A 17,694-nucleotide genomic window follows, 5' to 3' on the forward strand; every position below is an offset into this window, starting at 1 on the left:
CCAGGAAAGTCCATATAATATGTTACACACACACACAAACACACAAACACACACACACTGCTAGAATGGGTAACCTGTCCCTTCTCCAGGGGATCTTCCCGACACAGGGATCCAACTGGGGTATCCTGCATTGCAGGTGGATTTGTACAAGCTGAGTTACCAGGAAAGTCCATATAATATGTTACACACACACACACACGTGTGTGTGTGTGTATATCTTGCATATATCTGTAGAATCCTGAGATTCTAAAAGCATATAAAAGCATTCCTAAAACATATAATGAAGAACCAGTTCTATTGTAATCATCTGCAGCACTTTTGTGGGATCTTGTCATCCTATAAGATTTAGCATATGCATCCTTAACTCAGTTATGATATTCTAAAAGGAATGTTTGTTGATGCTCAAAGAAATCATCTACATCCTTTACTCCAGAAACAATTACTCCATCTGCTGATTTAACCATGTTTTTAAAGAAATCTTCTAGTTTCTCTTTTTTATTTTTTCCTCGCACACTCAAATCTTGATTATATTCCAGGAAGACATGGAAATTTAAATCTTTCCTCAAAATGGGATGTGCAGCCACACGACACAGAAACACTTCATGCATTGCAACCGTCTTCTTGAATGTTGCCAAATACTCAGCTTCCAATTCCTGTTTCATCTTCGTGAATTCCTCCTTTGTCATAGACCCTTCTCCTTCTCCAAGTTTCTGTAGTTTCTCCCTTGAGGCATCAAAATCAGGTCTTGGTGGTGCTGGAGGGATAATGTAACCTGCATAGTCTTCATTTACAATGAAGGAATCGTGAAGCCAGATAAATTCCTCATGTTGTCGAACAACAGAAAACTCGTTCTGTTTAAAATTTAGCAATGAACTCTTTGTGTGAACAGTGAATTTTACTTTGTCTCTCTCACTCAGAGCATCAGAAATGTCCACCTGCAGAGCAGCATCACTCTGAAGATCTACATTTATTGCTTTAAGTCGCGGTCCTCCTCCAAGAGGAAGTCGGGGCTGTCGTCCAGGCCTTCCATCATGACTGCTCCGAGGCGAGGGCCAGCGCAGGCACATATGTGTGTGTATGTGTTTGTGTGTGTACGCTAAGTCACTTGTCATGTCCTCCTCCTGGGGATCTTCCCAACCTCCTCTTTGTGACCCCATAGACTGTAGCCAGGCTTCTCTGTCCATGGGATTCTTCAGGCAAGGATAGTAGAGTGGCTTGCCATTGCCTCCTCCAGGGGATCTTCTCAACCCACGGATCAAACCCATGTCTTTTTATATCTCCTGCATTGGCAAGCAGGTTCTTTATCACTAGCACTACCTGGGAAGCTCAGTCATGTCCAACTCTTTAGCAACCCCTTGGACTATAGCCCACCAGGCTTGTGTGTCCATGGGATTTCCCAGGCAAGAATACTGGAGTGGGTTGACATTTCCTCCTCCAGGGGGTCTTACTGACCCAGCGTTCAAATCCATATCTTCTGTATCTTCCTGCATTGGCAGGTAGATTATTTACTACTGAGCCACCTGGGAAGCCATATATATATATTTCTATTAAACCATCCCCCCAATCTCTTCCAGAAAACAGAAACAGAGGGAACTCTTCCTGACTCACTTTATGAGGATGAAAATGAAAGTCACTCAGTTGTGTTCAACTCTTTGCAACCCCATGGACTATAAAGGTCATGGAATTCTCCAGAATACTGGAGTGGGTAGCCTTTCCCTTCTCCAGGGGATCTTCCCAACTCAGGGATTGAACCCAGGTCTCACATTACAGGAAGAGTCTTTACCAACTGAGCCACAATGGAAGCCCCTTTATGAGGATAGTATAAGCCTAATGTAAAAATCAGAAAAAGACATTATAGAAAACTACAGACTAATATCTCTTACCTGCACTGATGCAATACTCTTCAATCAAGTATTAACAAATTAAATACAGCCATGTACAAAAGCATTTACACAGCAACCAAGTGAAATTTTTTCAACATAGTCAATGAGATTTCCATAATTGGAAATTAATCATTATAATCAATATACCAATTGGTTAAAGAGAAAAAAGCTTATTACTATATAAATTGATTCAGAACAAGTATTTCATGAAATCCAATACCCATTCATTGTAAAAACTCTCAAAAAACTAGGAATAGAGAACTTGTTCAACTTGATTAAAAAAAAAGTTAACATTAATTTCCCCAAATTGATTTGTAGATTCCACTTAATTCCATTGAAAATCTCAGCAAACTTTTTTTTTCAATAGAAATTTACAATTTTAAATTAATGAAACTAATCTAAAATAGTCAAAGCTCTTTTACAAAAGAAGAGTACAATGAGAACACTTATTTACCTATTATCAAGATGTGCAAACTACAGTAATTTATAAACTGTGCCATTGACATAATTTGGGCCTGTATATTAGTGAGACAGAATAGAGAGTCTAGAAATAGATAAACAGATCTAAATGTATATCATCAATTGTGATCATATTGTGACAAGGAGGCCAAGTTAATTCAGTTTGAAAAGGTAATCTTTACAGAAATAGTGCTGGAGCTACTGATATTCATAGGGAGAGAAATAAACTATGACATTTACCTCACACCATACATGAAAATAAATAAAAATGGATTATAGAGGCAGGAAAACTTAGAACATTTGTTTACAAGACTAGAGTTTGAATATTTATAGCACCATTACTTATAATAGCCTCAACATAAAACTATACAAATGTCTATATAGTAAAAAATGGATAAACAAAATGTGACATATCCATACAATGGAGTAATATCAATGAAAAGCAGAGTTACTGAAACATCTCATGACATGGATGAACCTCAGAAATATTGTCAAAGAGGCCAGACATGAAAGACCACATATTAAATGACATAATTTGTATAACATTTCTAGAAAAAAAGAACTTATTACTGACAAAACTTGGAGTTGTGGCTTGGACGGAGAAAATTTTGCTCTGGTGGAAATGTCTAAAGAGCTAATTCTGATCACAATTTCATAACCTCAGGAATCTACTAAAATTCTTTGAAATATATGTCTAGAGTGCTCAGTTTACATAGTATTTAAGTCATACCACCATAAAATTGTGTAAAAATCAAAATGACCATAAGACTCAGCAATTGTGTTCCTTGGTATTTACCTAAATGAGTTGAAAATGTATGTTCAGACAAAAATCTGTACATGAATGTTTACATTAGATTTATTCCTAATTGCCAAAAGCAACTAAGCAACTAAGATTGGAAGCAACTAAGATATCCTTCAGTAACTGACTGGATAAATAAACTATGATACACCCAGCCAATGGAATTTAATGTAACACTAAAAAGAAATGAGTTATCAAACCATGAAAAGATAAGAGGCAAACTTAAATGAGTGTCGTAAGTAAAATAAGCCAATCAGCAAAGGTTACATATTGCATAGTTCCAAATAAATTATTTTCTGTATAAAGCCTCACTATGGATGAAGGAAAAAGATCAGTATTTGCTATGATCTACAATATTACCTGGGCTTCCCAGGCGGCACTGGTGGTAAAGAAACTGTCTGCAAATGCAGGAGATATAAGAGACGTGTTTTTGACCCCTGGATCTGGAAAATCCCCTGGAGGAGGGTATGGCAAACTACTCCAGTATTCTTGCCTGAGGAATCCCATGGACAGAGGGGCCTGGCAGGCTACAGTCCATAGGGTGGTCCAACATGATTGAAGTGACTTAGCATGCATGCATGCACAATATTACCTGGCACAATGGCAGAAAAAATTTGATCTCTACATGTAATCCCTGAGGATATCAAATAATTTTTCATGCCTGGTCTTTGTTACTCATCAATCTGAACAGGTCACATGGCTCCAAATTACTGTAAGGAGTTGAGAAATACGATTCTATCCTGTGCCAGCAATATTGGGAAGGCAATATTAATAACTAGTACAAGTGAGTCTTCTCTTGTGTTGTTGGAAGAGGGTATTTGCTATGACCAGTGCATTCTCTTGGCAAAATTCTGTTAGCCTCTGCCCTGCTTCTTTCTGTACTCCAAGGCCAAAATGCCTGTTACTCCCAGTGTTTCTTGACTTCCTACTTTTGTATTCCAGTCCCTTGGCACCCCACTCCAGTACTCTTGCCTGGAAAATCCCATGGACAGAGGAGCCTGGTAGGCTGCAGTTCATGGGGTCGCTAAGAGTCGGACACGACTGAATGACTTCACTTTCACTTTTCACTTTCATGCACTGGAGGAGGAAATGGCAACCCACTCCAGTGTTCTTGCCTTGAGAATCCCAGGGATGGCGGGGCCTGGTGGGCTGCCATCTATGGGGTCACACAGAGTCGGACACAACTGAAGCGACTTAGCAGCAGCAGCAGCATTATGAAAAGACATATTTTTTGGGTGTTAGTTCTAGAAGGTCTTGTAGGTCATAGAACCATTCAACTTTAGCTTCTTCAGCATTACCAGTTGGGGCATAGACTTGGATTATTGTGATACTGAATGGCTTGCCTTGAAAATGAACAGATATCATCTTGTCATTTTTGAGATTGCATCCAAGTACTGCATTTTGGACTCTTATGTTGACTCGATGGATACTTCATTTCTTCTAAGGGATTCTTGCCCATAGTAGTAGATATAATGGTCATCTGAGTTTAATTCACCCATTCCAGTCGATTTTAGTTTGCTGATTTCTAAAGTGTTGATGTTCACTCTTGCCATCTCCTGTTTGACCACTTCCAATTTGCCTTGATTCATGGACCTAACATTCCATGTTCCTATGCAATATTGCTCTTTACAGCATCAGACTTTGCTTCTATCACCAGTCCTATCCACAACTGGGTGTTGTTTTTGCTTTGACTCCGTCTCTTCAGTCTTTCTGGATTTACTTCTCCACTGATCACCAGTAGCTTATTGAGCACCTACCAACCGGGAGAGTTCATCTTTCAGTGTCCTATCCTTTTGCCTTTTCATACTGTTTATGGGATTCTCAGGGCAAGAATACTGAGGTGGTTTGCCATTCCCTTCTCTAGTGCACCACATTTTGTCATGGACATCACCAGATGGTCAATACCGAAATCAGATTGATTATATTCTTTGCAGCCAAAGATGGAGAAAAACAATACTGTCAGCAAAAACAATACTGGGAGCTGACTGTGGCTCAGATCATGAACTCCTTACTGTCAAATTCAGACTTATATCAAAGAAAGTAGGGGAAGCCACTAGACTATTCAGGTATGATCTAAATCAAATCCTTAATGATTATACAGTGGATGTGAGAAATAGATTTAAGGGTCTAGATCTGGTAGACAGGGTGCCTGATAAACTATGGAAGAGGTTCATGACACTGTAAAGGAGACAGGGATTAAGATGATCTCCAAGAAAAAGAAATGCAAAAAAGCAAAATGGCTGACTGAGGAGGACTTACAAATAGCTGTGAAAAGAAAAGGAGAAAAAGAAAGATATACCATTTGAATGAAGAGTTTCAAGGAATAGGAAGGAGAGATAAGAAAGCCTTCCTCACTGATCAATGCAAACAAATAGAGGAAAACAATAGAATGGGAATGACTAGAGATCTCTTCAAGAAAATTAGAGATACCAAGGGAATATTTCATGCAAAAATGGGCTCAATAAAGGACAGAAATGGTATGCACCTAAAGAAGCAGAAGATATTAAGAGGTGGAAGAATACACAGAAGAACTGTACAAAAAGATCTTCATGACCCAGATAATCACAGTGGTGTGATCACTCACCTAGAGCCAGACATCCTGGAGTGTGAAGTCAAGTGAGCCTTTGAAATCATCACTATGAAGAAAGCTAGTGGAGGTGATGAAATTCCAGTTGAGCTGTTTCAAATCCTAAAAGATGATGTTGTGAAGTGCTGCACTCAATATGCCAGTGAATTTGGAAAACTCAGCAGTAGCCACAGGACTGGAAAAGGTCAGTTTTCATTCCAGTCCCAAAGAAAGGCAATGCCAAAGAATGCACAAACTACCGCACAATTGCACCCGTCTCACATGCTAGTAAAGTAATGCTCAAAATTTTCTAATCCAGGCTTCAACAGTTTGTGAACCATGAAATTCCAGATGTTCAAGCTGGTTTTAGAAAAGGCAGAGGAACCAGAGATCAAATTGCCAACATCCACTGGATCATCAAAAAAGCAAGAGAGTTCCAGAGAAATATCTATTTCTGCTTTATTGACAATGCCAAAGCCTTTTACTGTGTGGATCACAAAAAACTGTGGAAAATTCTGAAGGAGATGGGAATACCAGACCACCTGACCTCCCTCTTTAGAAATCCATATGCAGGTCAGGAAGCAACAGTTAGAACTGGACATGGAAAAACAGACTAGTTCCAAATCAGGAAAGGAGTACGTCAAGGCTGTATATTGTCACCATGCTTATTTAACTTATATGCAGGGTACATCATGAGAAATGCTGGGTTGGATGAAGCACAAGCTGGAATCAAGATTGCTGGGAGAAATATCAATAACCTTGCTGCTAAGTCACTTCAGTCGTATCCGACTCTGTGCGACCCCATAGACAGCAGCCCACCAGGCTCTCTGTCCCTGGGATTCTCCAGGCAAGAACACTGGAGTGGGTTGCCATTTCCTTCTACAGTGCATGAAAGTGAAAAGTGAAAGTGAAGTCACTCAGTCGTGTCTGACTCCTAGCAACCCCATGGACTGCAGCCTACCAGGCCCCTCCATCCATGGGATTTTCCAGGCAAGAGTACTGGAGTGGGTTGCCATCAATAACCTTAGATATGCAGATATACCACCCTTATGGCAGAAAGTGAAGAAGAACTAAAGAGCCTCTTGATGAAAGTGAAAGAGGAAAGTGAAAAAGTTGGCTTAAAGCTCAGTGTTCAGAAAATGAAGATCATGGCATCTGGTCCCATCAGTTCATGGGAAATAGATGGGGAAACAGTGGCTTACTTTATTTTTTGGGCTCCAAATCACTGCAGATGGTGACTGCAGCCATGAAATTAAAAGACACTTGCTCCTTGGAATCAAAGTTATGACCAACCTAGACAGCATATTGAAAAGCAGAGACATTACTTTGCCAACATTAGTCTGTTTAGTCAAAGCTATGGTTTTTCCAGTAGTCATGTATGGATGTGAGAGGTGGACTATAAAGACAGCTGAGTGCCGAAGAATTGATGCTTTTCAACTGTTGTGTTGGAGAAGACTCTTGAGAGTCTCTTGGACTGCAAGGAGATCCAACCAGTCCATCCTAAAGGAGATCAGTCTTGAATATTCATTGGAAGGACTGATGCTGAAACTGACACTCCAATACTTCGGCCACCTGATGTGAAGAACTGACTCATTTGGAAATACCCTGATGCTGGGAAAGATTGAAGATGGGAGGAGAAGGGGACAACAGAGGATGAGCTGGTTGGATGGCATCACTGACTCAATGGACATGAATTTGAGTAAACTCAGGGAGTTGGTAATGGACAGGGAGGCCTGGTGTGCTGAGGGCCATGGGGGTCACAAAAAGTCGGACATGACTGAGCGACTGAACTGAACACATGTGAGGTCTGGGTGGGAGTCAGCTTGGTTACCTTGTCTCCAATTTCAACGAAGTTTGTTTTTCTAATAGCTCATTCATGAAGTCTATTCCTTCCTTTATATTTAGAGTGTTTTGTCTCCATTTTTGGTCTCCAAGTTTGGGTAACATGCACAGAAATGTGATTTAAGTACTGATAGTTTGCAGTTTGGACCAATAATCACACCCACACGCTCCTTGGCACCGTGTCCCACGGCTCTCAGTGCTTACAGTCCTCCTATGCATGTTCATAAACCATAGAAATGGCACAGAAGCATGATTTCTCCCTTAGCAACTTCTCTGCTGAAATCTTGCATTGTCAGAGAATCTCTCTACAGAGAGTCACCAGCAAGTGCCTGGTTCTCGTGACTCTCTTTAGAGTTTCTCTTTAGAAAGTTATTGGGATAGATCTGTACTGCAGCCTTTCCATTCTGACCCCAAGCTTTTCTCATGAGGTCTCAGGAGACCTGCATAATCCCCAACTGTCACTTTCATCATTTCCCATATTTAATTGTACCTGGCAGAAATATCACAAAATTTTGGTTTGGTTATTGGCATCTTTTTTCATTCTTTCCCTTGTTTTATTTTGTGTTATAGCAAGAAAAGGAAAAGCTTAAAAAAGTGGAGAAAGAGTAAAACACTTTTACTCACCTATATTTCAAGGAAAATGACCATTTCACTGATCCCTTAATGGGACTATATTTCTAACTCTTCATAGATGCAAGACAATAGAAGATTTTGTTACTCTTTTTCAACTTGCCCGTCTTCCTATCCCCGGGCTGTGTGGGTACTTTCTTCAAAATATTGATGTCCTGTTCCTTCCTTTTGTTTCTCACTTCAGGTCTTTATTTTTCTTGTCTCTACTCTGAAACTTTGCTACTCTTTCTTCAATCACTTACCATTTAATTCATTCAAGTAATATTAAAAAATGAATTTTCTCCAAACAATGTTCCCTAAGACAAATACTTCTCATTGTCTAACAAAGTTAGTCTTAATGCTTTTTCTTCAAGCACACTTGGCAAGAAAACTGGCTTAGTTAGAATGTATCCTATATGAATATAAACACAGATTGAAACTAAGCATTAGAGAAAATTAAATATTTGTCTAAAATTTTAGATTTTGGAGGCCATTATACATACACATGCATAGAATATTCTTTAATGAATTTAATTAGGAACAAATCCCCTCCTTTTAACTATGATAGCATTTTCCTCCTCTTTATAGTATTTTTGGAAGGATTTTAATATTTATTTTGTGTCTCTTTAACGTCAAACACAATGTTTTTTTCACATCAGTATTCTATTGGAATCTTATTCAGATATATTAATTAATTATAATGGAAGGGTAAATAAACTGTGGATATAATTGTTTAAATTTGTAGTAGATAAAACAGATAATTTATTCCTTATAAATGAAATGATTCATTTGATACTTATCTCATTCACAGGGTATCTTAAAAATACTTATACTTTCTCTAGTCATTATTGATAAGGTGAACTTGAATTTGCTCCTTACCCTTCTTTTTCACTCTTGACATTTTTTCTGAATCAAACTCTAATACTGTGTCTCATGACAAAGAACATTTCTTCAAAGCTTTTCAATTTTCCTAAAAGTTCCTACCAAAGAGCTGTAGACTATTATAACTGAAAAGCATGAGTTTATTAGCCCTAAAAACTAATTATATTGCTTATAGTTATCATTTTGTTCTTTTAAATTATTGCTATTCCACATATAGAGTAAAATACAATTTGGGCAGCAGTGTGCACATTGTTTAATTAAATTTGATTCATGTAGAACCATCTAATATATCCTTTTAACAACTTAAATAAAAAGTATCTATGAATAAAACTTTTTATTCTGTTTTTATAGTTAAAATGCAGCAGTTAAATATTTCTCTTATAATTATTTTTCCTCATTTTTGTTTTTGCAAAGGATCTTACAAATTTCTAGAATTTCAGAGGTTTATCAACTATCAAGGTGTTTTGTAATTTATGACTCTTAAAACCTATGCTGTCATATTTTTTGCACCATTAATAGAGGGTTTGCTACAAATAAATAGAATATTTGACCTATTTTCCTTCTCTGTGCTTAAATATGCCATGTCTTTAGAGGATCAGTCTTAGAAGTACATTTCAATCTACATTAGAATGACTCAGCATTTCCAATAAACCATCCACAGTCTGATCTCTGAAACTTTGATATCCTGGAAGTAATGCTCTATGTGCATGGCACACACGGAAATCAATAATAACACGCAATTTACTGAAACACTGGCTACTTGACCAACCGGTTGTGTAGATTTGAAGCTGGTAGTGCCCTGTCAGGGCTACAGGTCCCCACATCCCTATCCATCTCCCTCAGGGGCTGAATGGATCAGAACCATGGCAAAGCTGCTACCCATTTACAGCATGATAGTGAAAGCTCTGTCTGACTTAGGGAAGCTGAAAGCTAGAATGTATGAAAGGAAGGGTACCAGGCATAGGGACGCAAAAGGCACAGGAGACAACTAACAGTTCTGACTCTTGTGATCAGTCACCTCTAAGCAGCTGCTGAGTCCATCATTCCTTATCTAAAACCCTTGGTACAAGATGTCTTTTGGAAAACAATTCTTCCCATTCATAAACAGTAATTTGATACCTATATATACCATATGTTATTTAATACTCCAGTGGGATCTGGAGCAGTATCTTGTAAGAATAACAAACTAACATAAAGACAATGAGTAATTTCCTTTCAGTTCAGGTCAGATTTTGAAACCAAATAAGTTCATGCTCAGTCGGCTTCAGGTGGGCTCCACTTGCCATCAGGTAAGTTCCTCTAAATTGTCTGCTGTTTTATAACTGTTTTGATTTCAGAATTGGAAAAGTCTGTAAACCTGTATAAAATTAGATCATCTACATTTATTGAAGAAGGTCATGGCAACCCACTCCAGTATTTTTGCCTGAAAAATCTAATGGACAGGGTACAGGCCACAGTCCATGTGGTCGCAAATAGTTGGACACAACTGAATGATGGATCGTGCATGTGCACACACACACACACACAGCATAATTCATTGAAAAAAAATGTGAAATACTTAATATATAATTAGAATTGGTTGTATTGATATTTTGAAGGTATTTCTATCTTGAATTTTTTTGTTTTCTCATTTATTATTTCTCATACTTCTTAACTATATTTTAAAAACTTCGGATGTACAGAATGATGCATTCACTGTGACTACTAAGTCATTATTTCTTCATCTCACATGAGTAGCGCTATCTCATTTAAGAAATGAAATGCAAAAAACTGATTACTCTGAAAAGAGAGAAAGCTTCTGCAGCATTCTGGTTTTTAAATAGCACCTTGTAATAGTTGGGCTTATTGCATTGAGACAATCTATTCTAAGGGCACTGTTTGTATAAAAGCCTTCTATACATAATGTGAAAGTTTCTTCAATCGTGAGCAGCACAGTAGCACTAGTTAGGGCTTTATTACTTAGTTCTAATTTGTATTGATGGCCTAAAAAAAGTAGCATGCTTTGCAGTTCTATGAAAGAAAAGATTATAAATGGAGATTAATTATAATTTTGCTAGCTCAGTACTTGTAAAACTAAAGCAATTTATATTCTTTCTCTTAATGATCTCTATTCCTGATTGCAATAATGTAATCTAATTGTGATTATGATAGTATCTGAATCATGTGGGCCTCAATGTGATTGAAACTACTCTTTGCATTAAAAAGTAATTTTGAAGTAATGATGAAAAGTTACTGTGGAAAATTGGCAAGTAATATATTTTACTCTGTATCTTAAGTTTCTGCTTTCATTTTTGATTATATCTCATAGCACGGATAAGCACGATACTATATCGAGGATTTATTACATCAAAGCCTTATCGATGATAAGTATGCATATGAGTATCAGGGACAAGCGTGATATTATTGAAATAGTAATGATATGGTTGAGTCAGGGAAATGACTGAAGATTTAAAATGCTAGGATAAGGTTTACTGAAACTAGAAACCAAATAAGGTGGGGGGAGGCTTCAATATTGCACAGATACCATAGCCAGTGAAACGAAAAGCTCTGAGTGTTTTGCTGACACAGCAGATACTCTTTGGATAGACATTCAGGAAGATAAGGATAGTCAGGTATATTGTAAATGCTGAAATACACCTCCAGGGCATGAAGAGAAAATAGAGTAGGAACTGTGTTTTTTGTTTGTTTGTTTTTTCCTATATAACATTTTGTTTGCAGGGTTGAAAGTTGTTCAGGAAAAATAGGTACATCTCATGTTTGCACTCAGCTAAAGAAAATGATTTGTGAAATCATACTCTAGAATTTGAAAAGCAAGTGAATGAATGCTTAATGTTTGAGAAATATTTACTATTGAAACATTTAGATATGTACATATTGTGAAAATAGAGGCGTGCAAGAGAGGTTATCCTGGGAAAAGATATTCTGGCAAGAATGCAAAAAATGCAAAAGCATATTTATCGGAATCTTTTAATGCATGATGAATTTGTGGGAGAAAATTATAATTAAAAAAAAATTCTGATGCATTTAATATTCATTTAAATTGAACCAAAAGAGATAACTGAAATAATTGTAAAGAGAACAACCTAAGCAAAATGATACTGGAGTGGGTTGCCATTTCCTTCTCCAGGGGATCTTCCCGACCCAGGGATCTAACCCAGGTCTCCCGCATTGCAGGCAGACGCTTTACCCTCTGAGCCACCAGGGAAGCCCATAATCCAGAGACAGATACTAAATAATGAGAACTGAATTGACAGTAGGTCATAAAAAGAGAGACGCTAACTCACTGAAAACTATTAAAATGTTTGAAGGACAGATTAGCTCTTTTTTTTGCTGTTCTTTATTTATTAAGAGAAAAAATTTGCCAATTTTTCAAGATGTGTGTAGATGAACTAAGACAACCAAGGAAGTAATTTCCCAATAACAATAATTCCAAATGTAAGAAAGCAAGTCTTTCAAACAATTTCCTAAGGGCGATGCTGCAAGGGGGAACAAAAGATAAACAAGAAAAAAAATGGCAAACTAATTTTGTAGTTACTACTGACAATGAAGAAAAAAATCCTCTTTCTCTATCCCTGGAGCCTATGAAGATCCATTTCAAAATGTCTTGCAGCATTGATGTAACTCAGGAGAAGGGATTGCCTACATATAAATGGCTCACTATTTCTAGTGGGAAGAAGCACATTAACTCTTTCAGGCCACTTGAGTCCATTTACCAAATTATTTTTCTTTCTGCTTGCTTTCTTTTTTAGTGCCATAAATTTTACTAAAGAAGTAGTGCAACTCCATGAAGTGCATCATTTACTCCCATTCTGTCTTTGATGCTTATCTACAGATAAGTGCCTTGCCTATTGCCATTTGTAGACTCTCCCTTTAAGGGGAATACACTGTGAAATAGATACTCTCCAGGCTCAGTCAAGAAGAGAACATCTTGAGCCTCTATGGTACATTACGGCCAGTTACAATAAACCAGGGAGGGAACTGTGCCTCCTACCATAATAACTGTAATATGATGACCCTGTGAACACATAGCTGCATCAAAATAAACCACTGACGCTTTTGCAATTTTTATCAGGAATAAAAATGCTTATTTTTTTCCCACCATGCTGATGAATTTATTCCCAACATCGAAGAAGGACATGACTATTCCACCGAGTTTCTACCCTCCCAAATGAATTTCAAAGAATTCTCATTTCAGGAGAGAGAATTCATCTTTTTAATTTTTTTTTCTGGTGAATTATAGCTATGCTGGCCACAATATTTTTGTCATCTTCTCAGAGGAGAATATGGAAAATTTTTGTAGTAGAACAATTGTCAGATACTTGGGCAAAGATTCAAGGCTTATTAAACCTTTTGGCCTTTTGATGGTGGTGGTGGTGGAGTGCTGTTGATTTTAGAAAAGTCTTAGTGAGAATAGCAAATTTATTTATTTACACACTCAGCAAATATATATTAAGTGCCTGCAATCAAAAATCACTGAAATGAGCCCTGGGGAAGAAAGAATGATCTCACCACACATGAGTATTTGAGAATCCAATGGAAAACACATCTCACTGTGTTCAGTGCCTTCATTCAATCTCTGCCTCGATATAATAGGGGAATTGGAGAACACTAGGCAAACACAGAAGGGGCAAATATAATTTACTGCTGGGATCAGGGAAAATTCCTAGATAAGATAACTGCATAACATAAACCTAGGTGGACTCTGGAAAAAGAAGGTCCAAAGTCCCATTTCTCTTCCTTAAGTGTGTCTGCATGGAAGAGAAATTCAATAAAACTTTTGGTGGCTAGTTCTAAGATGATACAATTTGTTGTGTAAGTTCCTGATTCTCAAAAGGATGCAGTGAGGTAACACTGTAATTTCTGTTTTTACACACAGACTCCCTTTACTCTTCTCTTAAAGGTTCAGTTCAGTTCAGTTCAGTTGCACAGTTGTGTCCGACTCCTTGTGACCCTATAAATCACAGCACGCCAGGCCTCCCTGTCCATCACCAAATTTCGGAGTTCACTCAAACTCATGTCCATCTAGTTGGTGATGCCATCCAACCATCTCATCCTCTGCTGTCCCCTTCTCCTCATGCCCCCAATCCCTCCCAGCATCAGGGTCTTTTCCAATGAGTCAACTCTTCACATGAGGTGGCCAAAGTATTGGAGTTTCAGCTTCAGCATCAGTCCTTCCAATGAACACCCAGGATTGATCTCCTTTAGGATGGACTGTTTGGATCTCCTTGCAGTCCAAGGGACTCTCAAGAGTCTTCTTCAATACCACAGTTCAAAAGCATCAATTCTTCAGCACTCAGCTTTCTTCACAGTCCAACTCTCACATCCATACATGACCACAGGAAAAACCATAGCTTTGACTAGATGGACCTTTGTTGACAAAGTAATATATCTGCTTTTCAATATGCTATCTAGGTTGGTCATAACTTTCCTCCAAGGAGTAAGCGTCTTTTAAATTCATGGTTGCAATCACCATCTGCAGTGATTTTGGAGCCCAAAAAATAAAGTCTGACACTGTTTCCACTGTTTCCCCATCTATTTCCCATGAAGTGATGGGACCAGATGCCATGATCTTCGTTTTCTGAATGTTGAGCTTTAAGCCAACTTTTTCACTCTTCTCTTTCATTTTCATCAAGAGGCTTTTTAGTTTCTCTTCACTTTCTGCCATAAGGGTGGTGTCATCTGCATATTTGAGGTTATTGATATTTCTCCCGGCAATCTTGATTCCAGCTTGTGCTTCTTCCAGCCCAGCATTTCTCATGATGTAATCTGCATACAAGTTAAATAAGCAGGTGACAATATACAGCCTTGACATACTCCTTTTCCTATTTGGAACCAGTCTGATGTTCCATGTCCAGTTCTAACTATTGCTTCTTGACCTGCATATACTTTATTTTGTCTCCAGCTACTCAGTATCCACCTTTTTGCTATAGTATTCCTCCTTCAAAATTAGTTATGGCTGCAGACATGTAGGACATTTTGTGAGAAAAGTGATACTTAAGCTTTTACTAATGGCAACAATGTTCAGCCCAGATTGAACTTTAGAATCATAGGGAAAAGTTATAAAAAAAATTGATGTTCCATCTACACTAATTTGCACATGACTGAAGAAAAGGAAAGATATAAGCATCTGAATGCAGAGTTCCACAGAATAGCAAGAAGAGATAAGAAAGCCTTCCTCAGCAATCAATGCAAAGAAATAGAGGAAAACAACAGAATGGGAAAGACTAGAGATCTCTTCAAGAAAATTAGAGATACCAAGGCAACATTTCATACAAAGATGGGCTCAATAAAGGACAGAAATGGTATGGACCTAACAGAAGCAGAAGATATTAAGAAGAGGTGGCAAGAATACACAGAAGAACAGTACAAAAAGATCTTCACAACCCAGATAATCACAATGGTGTGATCACTCATCTAGAGCCAGACATCCTGGAATGTGAAGTCAAGTGGGCGTTAGAAAGCATTACTACAAACAAAGCTAGTGAGGTGATGGAATTCCAGTTGAGAGATTTCAAATCCTGAAAGATGATGCTGTGAAAGTGCTGCACTCAATATGCCAGCAAATTTGGAAAGCTCAGCAGTGGCCACAGGACTGGAAAAGGTCAGTTTTCATTCCAATCCCAAAGAAAGGCAATGCCAAAGAATGCTCAAACTACCACACAGTTCCACTCATCTCACACACTAGTAAAGTAATGCTCAAAATTCTCCAAGCCAGGCCTCAGCAATATGTGAACCGTGAACTTCCTGATGTTCAAGCTGGTTTTAGAAAAGGCAGAGGAACCAGAGATCAAATTGCCAACATCTGCCGGATCATGGAAAAAGCAAAAGAGTTCCAGAAAAACATCTATTTCTGCTTTTTCTATGCCAAAGCCTTTGATTCCATGGATCACAATAAACTGTGGAAAATTCTGAAAGAGATGGGAATACTAGACCACCTGACCTGCCTCTTAAGAAATCTGTATGCAGGTCAGGAAACAACAGTTAGAAGTGGACATGAAACAACAGACTGGTTCCAAATAGGAAAAGGAGTACGTCAAGGCTGTATATTATCACCCTGCTTATTTAACTTATATGCAGAGTACATCATGAGAAACGCTGGACTGGAAGAAACACAAGCTGGAATCAAGATTGCCAGGAGAAATATCAATAACCTCAGATATGCAGATGATACCACCCTTATGGCAGAAAGTGAAGAGGAACTAAAAAGCCTCTTAATGAAAGTGAAAGTGGAGAGTGAAAAAGTTGGCTTAAAGCTCAACATTCAGAAAACGAAGATCATGGCATCTGGTCCCATCACTTCATGGGAAATAGATGGGGAAACAGTGGAAACAGTGTCAGACTTTATTTTGGGGGGCTCCAAAACCACTGCAGATGGTGACTGCAGCCATGAAATTAAAAGATGCTTACTCCTTGGAAGGAAAGTTATGTCCAACCTAGATAGCATATTGAAAAGCAGAGACATTACTTTGCCAACAAAGGTCTGTCTAGTCAAGGCTATGGTTTTTCCTGTGGTCATGTATGGATGTGAGAATTGGACTGTGAAGAAGGCTGAACGCCAAAGAATGATGCTTTTGAACTGTGGTGTTGGAGAAGACTCTTGAGAGTGCCTTGGACTGCAAGGAGATCCAACCAGTCCATTCTGAAAGAAATCAGCCCTGGGATTTCTCTGGAGGGAATGATGCTGAAGCTGAAACTCCAATACTTTAGCCATCTCATGCAAAGAGTTGACTCATTGGAAAAGACTCTGATGCTGGGAGGGATGGGGGCAGGAGGAGAAGGGGACGACAGAGGATGAGATGGCTGGATGGCATCACTGACTTGATGGACGTGAGTCTGAGTGAACTCCGAGAGTTGGTGATGGACACGGAGGCCTGGCGTGCTGCGATTCATGGGGTCGCAGAGTCGGACATGACTGAGCAACTGAACTGAACTGAACTGAAGCAACTTAGCACTCACACACTCCCTACCCTAATTAAACCAGAAAACTAGGAATGCTAACCAAATGTCTTGATAGGACCAACAGGCAGAAGGATCACAAGCACTTATCAAATGAGAGCAATATATTTGCATTAGAAGTTGCAGGACTTCTCCAGTCATTAATGACAGAGCAAATTAATTAAATGTATGCAACAACAGAAATATGGCAGTGGCAATGGCTTTTCTAACCTCTTCCTTTCTGTATAGAACTTAAATTAATAAAGTAAGTGTAAGTGTTAATCGCTCAGTTGTGTCCAACTCTTTGGAAACCCATGGACCGTAGTCCGCCAGGCTCCTCTCTCTATGGTAATCTCCAGGTAAGACTGCTGGAATGGTTAGTCATTCCCTTCTCCAGGGAGTCTTTCCAACCCAGAATCAAACCTGGGTTTCCTGCATTGCAGGCAGATGCAGGCAGATTCCTTACCATCTAAGCCACCAGGGAAGCCCTTAGTTAATAAACTTGGGTCTAATTCTTGGTTCAGAAAATGTCTCAGCATGTCTTTTTTGTATTTTGACCAGGTTACCCCTTCACAACTATCATAGCAGTTGACTTAGCCCTAGGTATCATAATAATCACTTTAGTCTGGAGGGTAACATGTTTGTTCAGTGTTTGGATTTAGGAGAAAAATTGCTTATTTAAGTCCATAATTCCTCATATCCATGGTGTCTTGAGCTTT

The 17,694-nt window shown here is 38.5% G+C and overlaps 1 protein-coding gene across 1 annotated transcript; it reads right to left on the reverse strand.

Annotated features, from left to right (window-relative positions):
- Nucleotides 1-271: 271 nt before the first annotated feature.
- On the reverse strand, nucleotides 272-1,067 carry LOC129647738 (sorting nexin-6-like). The gene has a single exon (XM_055574750.1). It carries the CDS (start codon nucleotides 1,065-1,067, stop codon nucleotides 366-368), a length of 702 nt encoding a protein of 233 aa, XP_055430725.1. The 3' UTR covers nucleotides 272-365.
- Between the last annotated feature and the right edge of the window lie 16,627 nt (nucleotides 1,068-17,694).

This window comes from Bubalus kerabau, chromosome 3, assembly GCF_029407905.1.
Source record: "Bubalus kerabau isolate K-KA32 ecotype Philippines breed swamp buffalo chromosome 3, PCC_UOA_SB_1v2, whole genome shotgun sequence".
Classification (NCBI taxonomy): Eukaryota; Metazoa; Chordata; class Mammalia; order Artiodactyla; family Bovidae; genus Bubalus; species Bubalus kerabau.

What these genes read in the sequence shown, in the direction of transcription:
- LOC129647738 (XM_055574750.1), bottom strand. Translation starts at nt 1,067, where the DNA reads ATGTGCCTGCGCTGGCCCTCGCCTCGGAGCAGTCATGATGGAAGGCCT.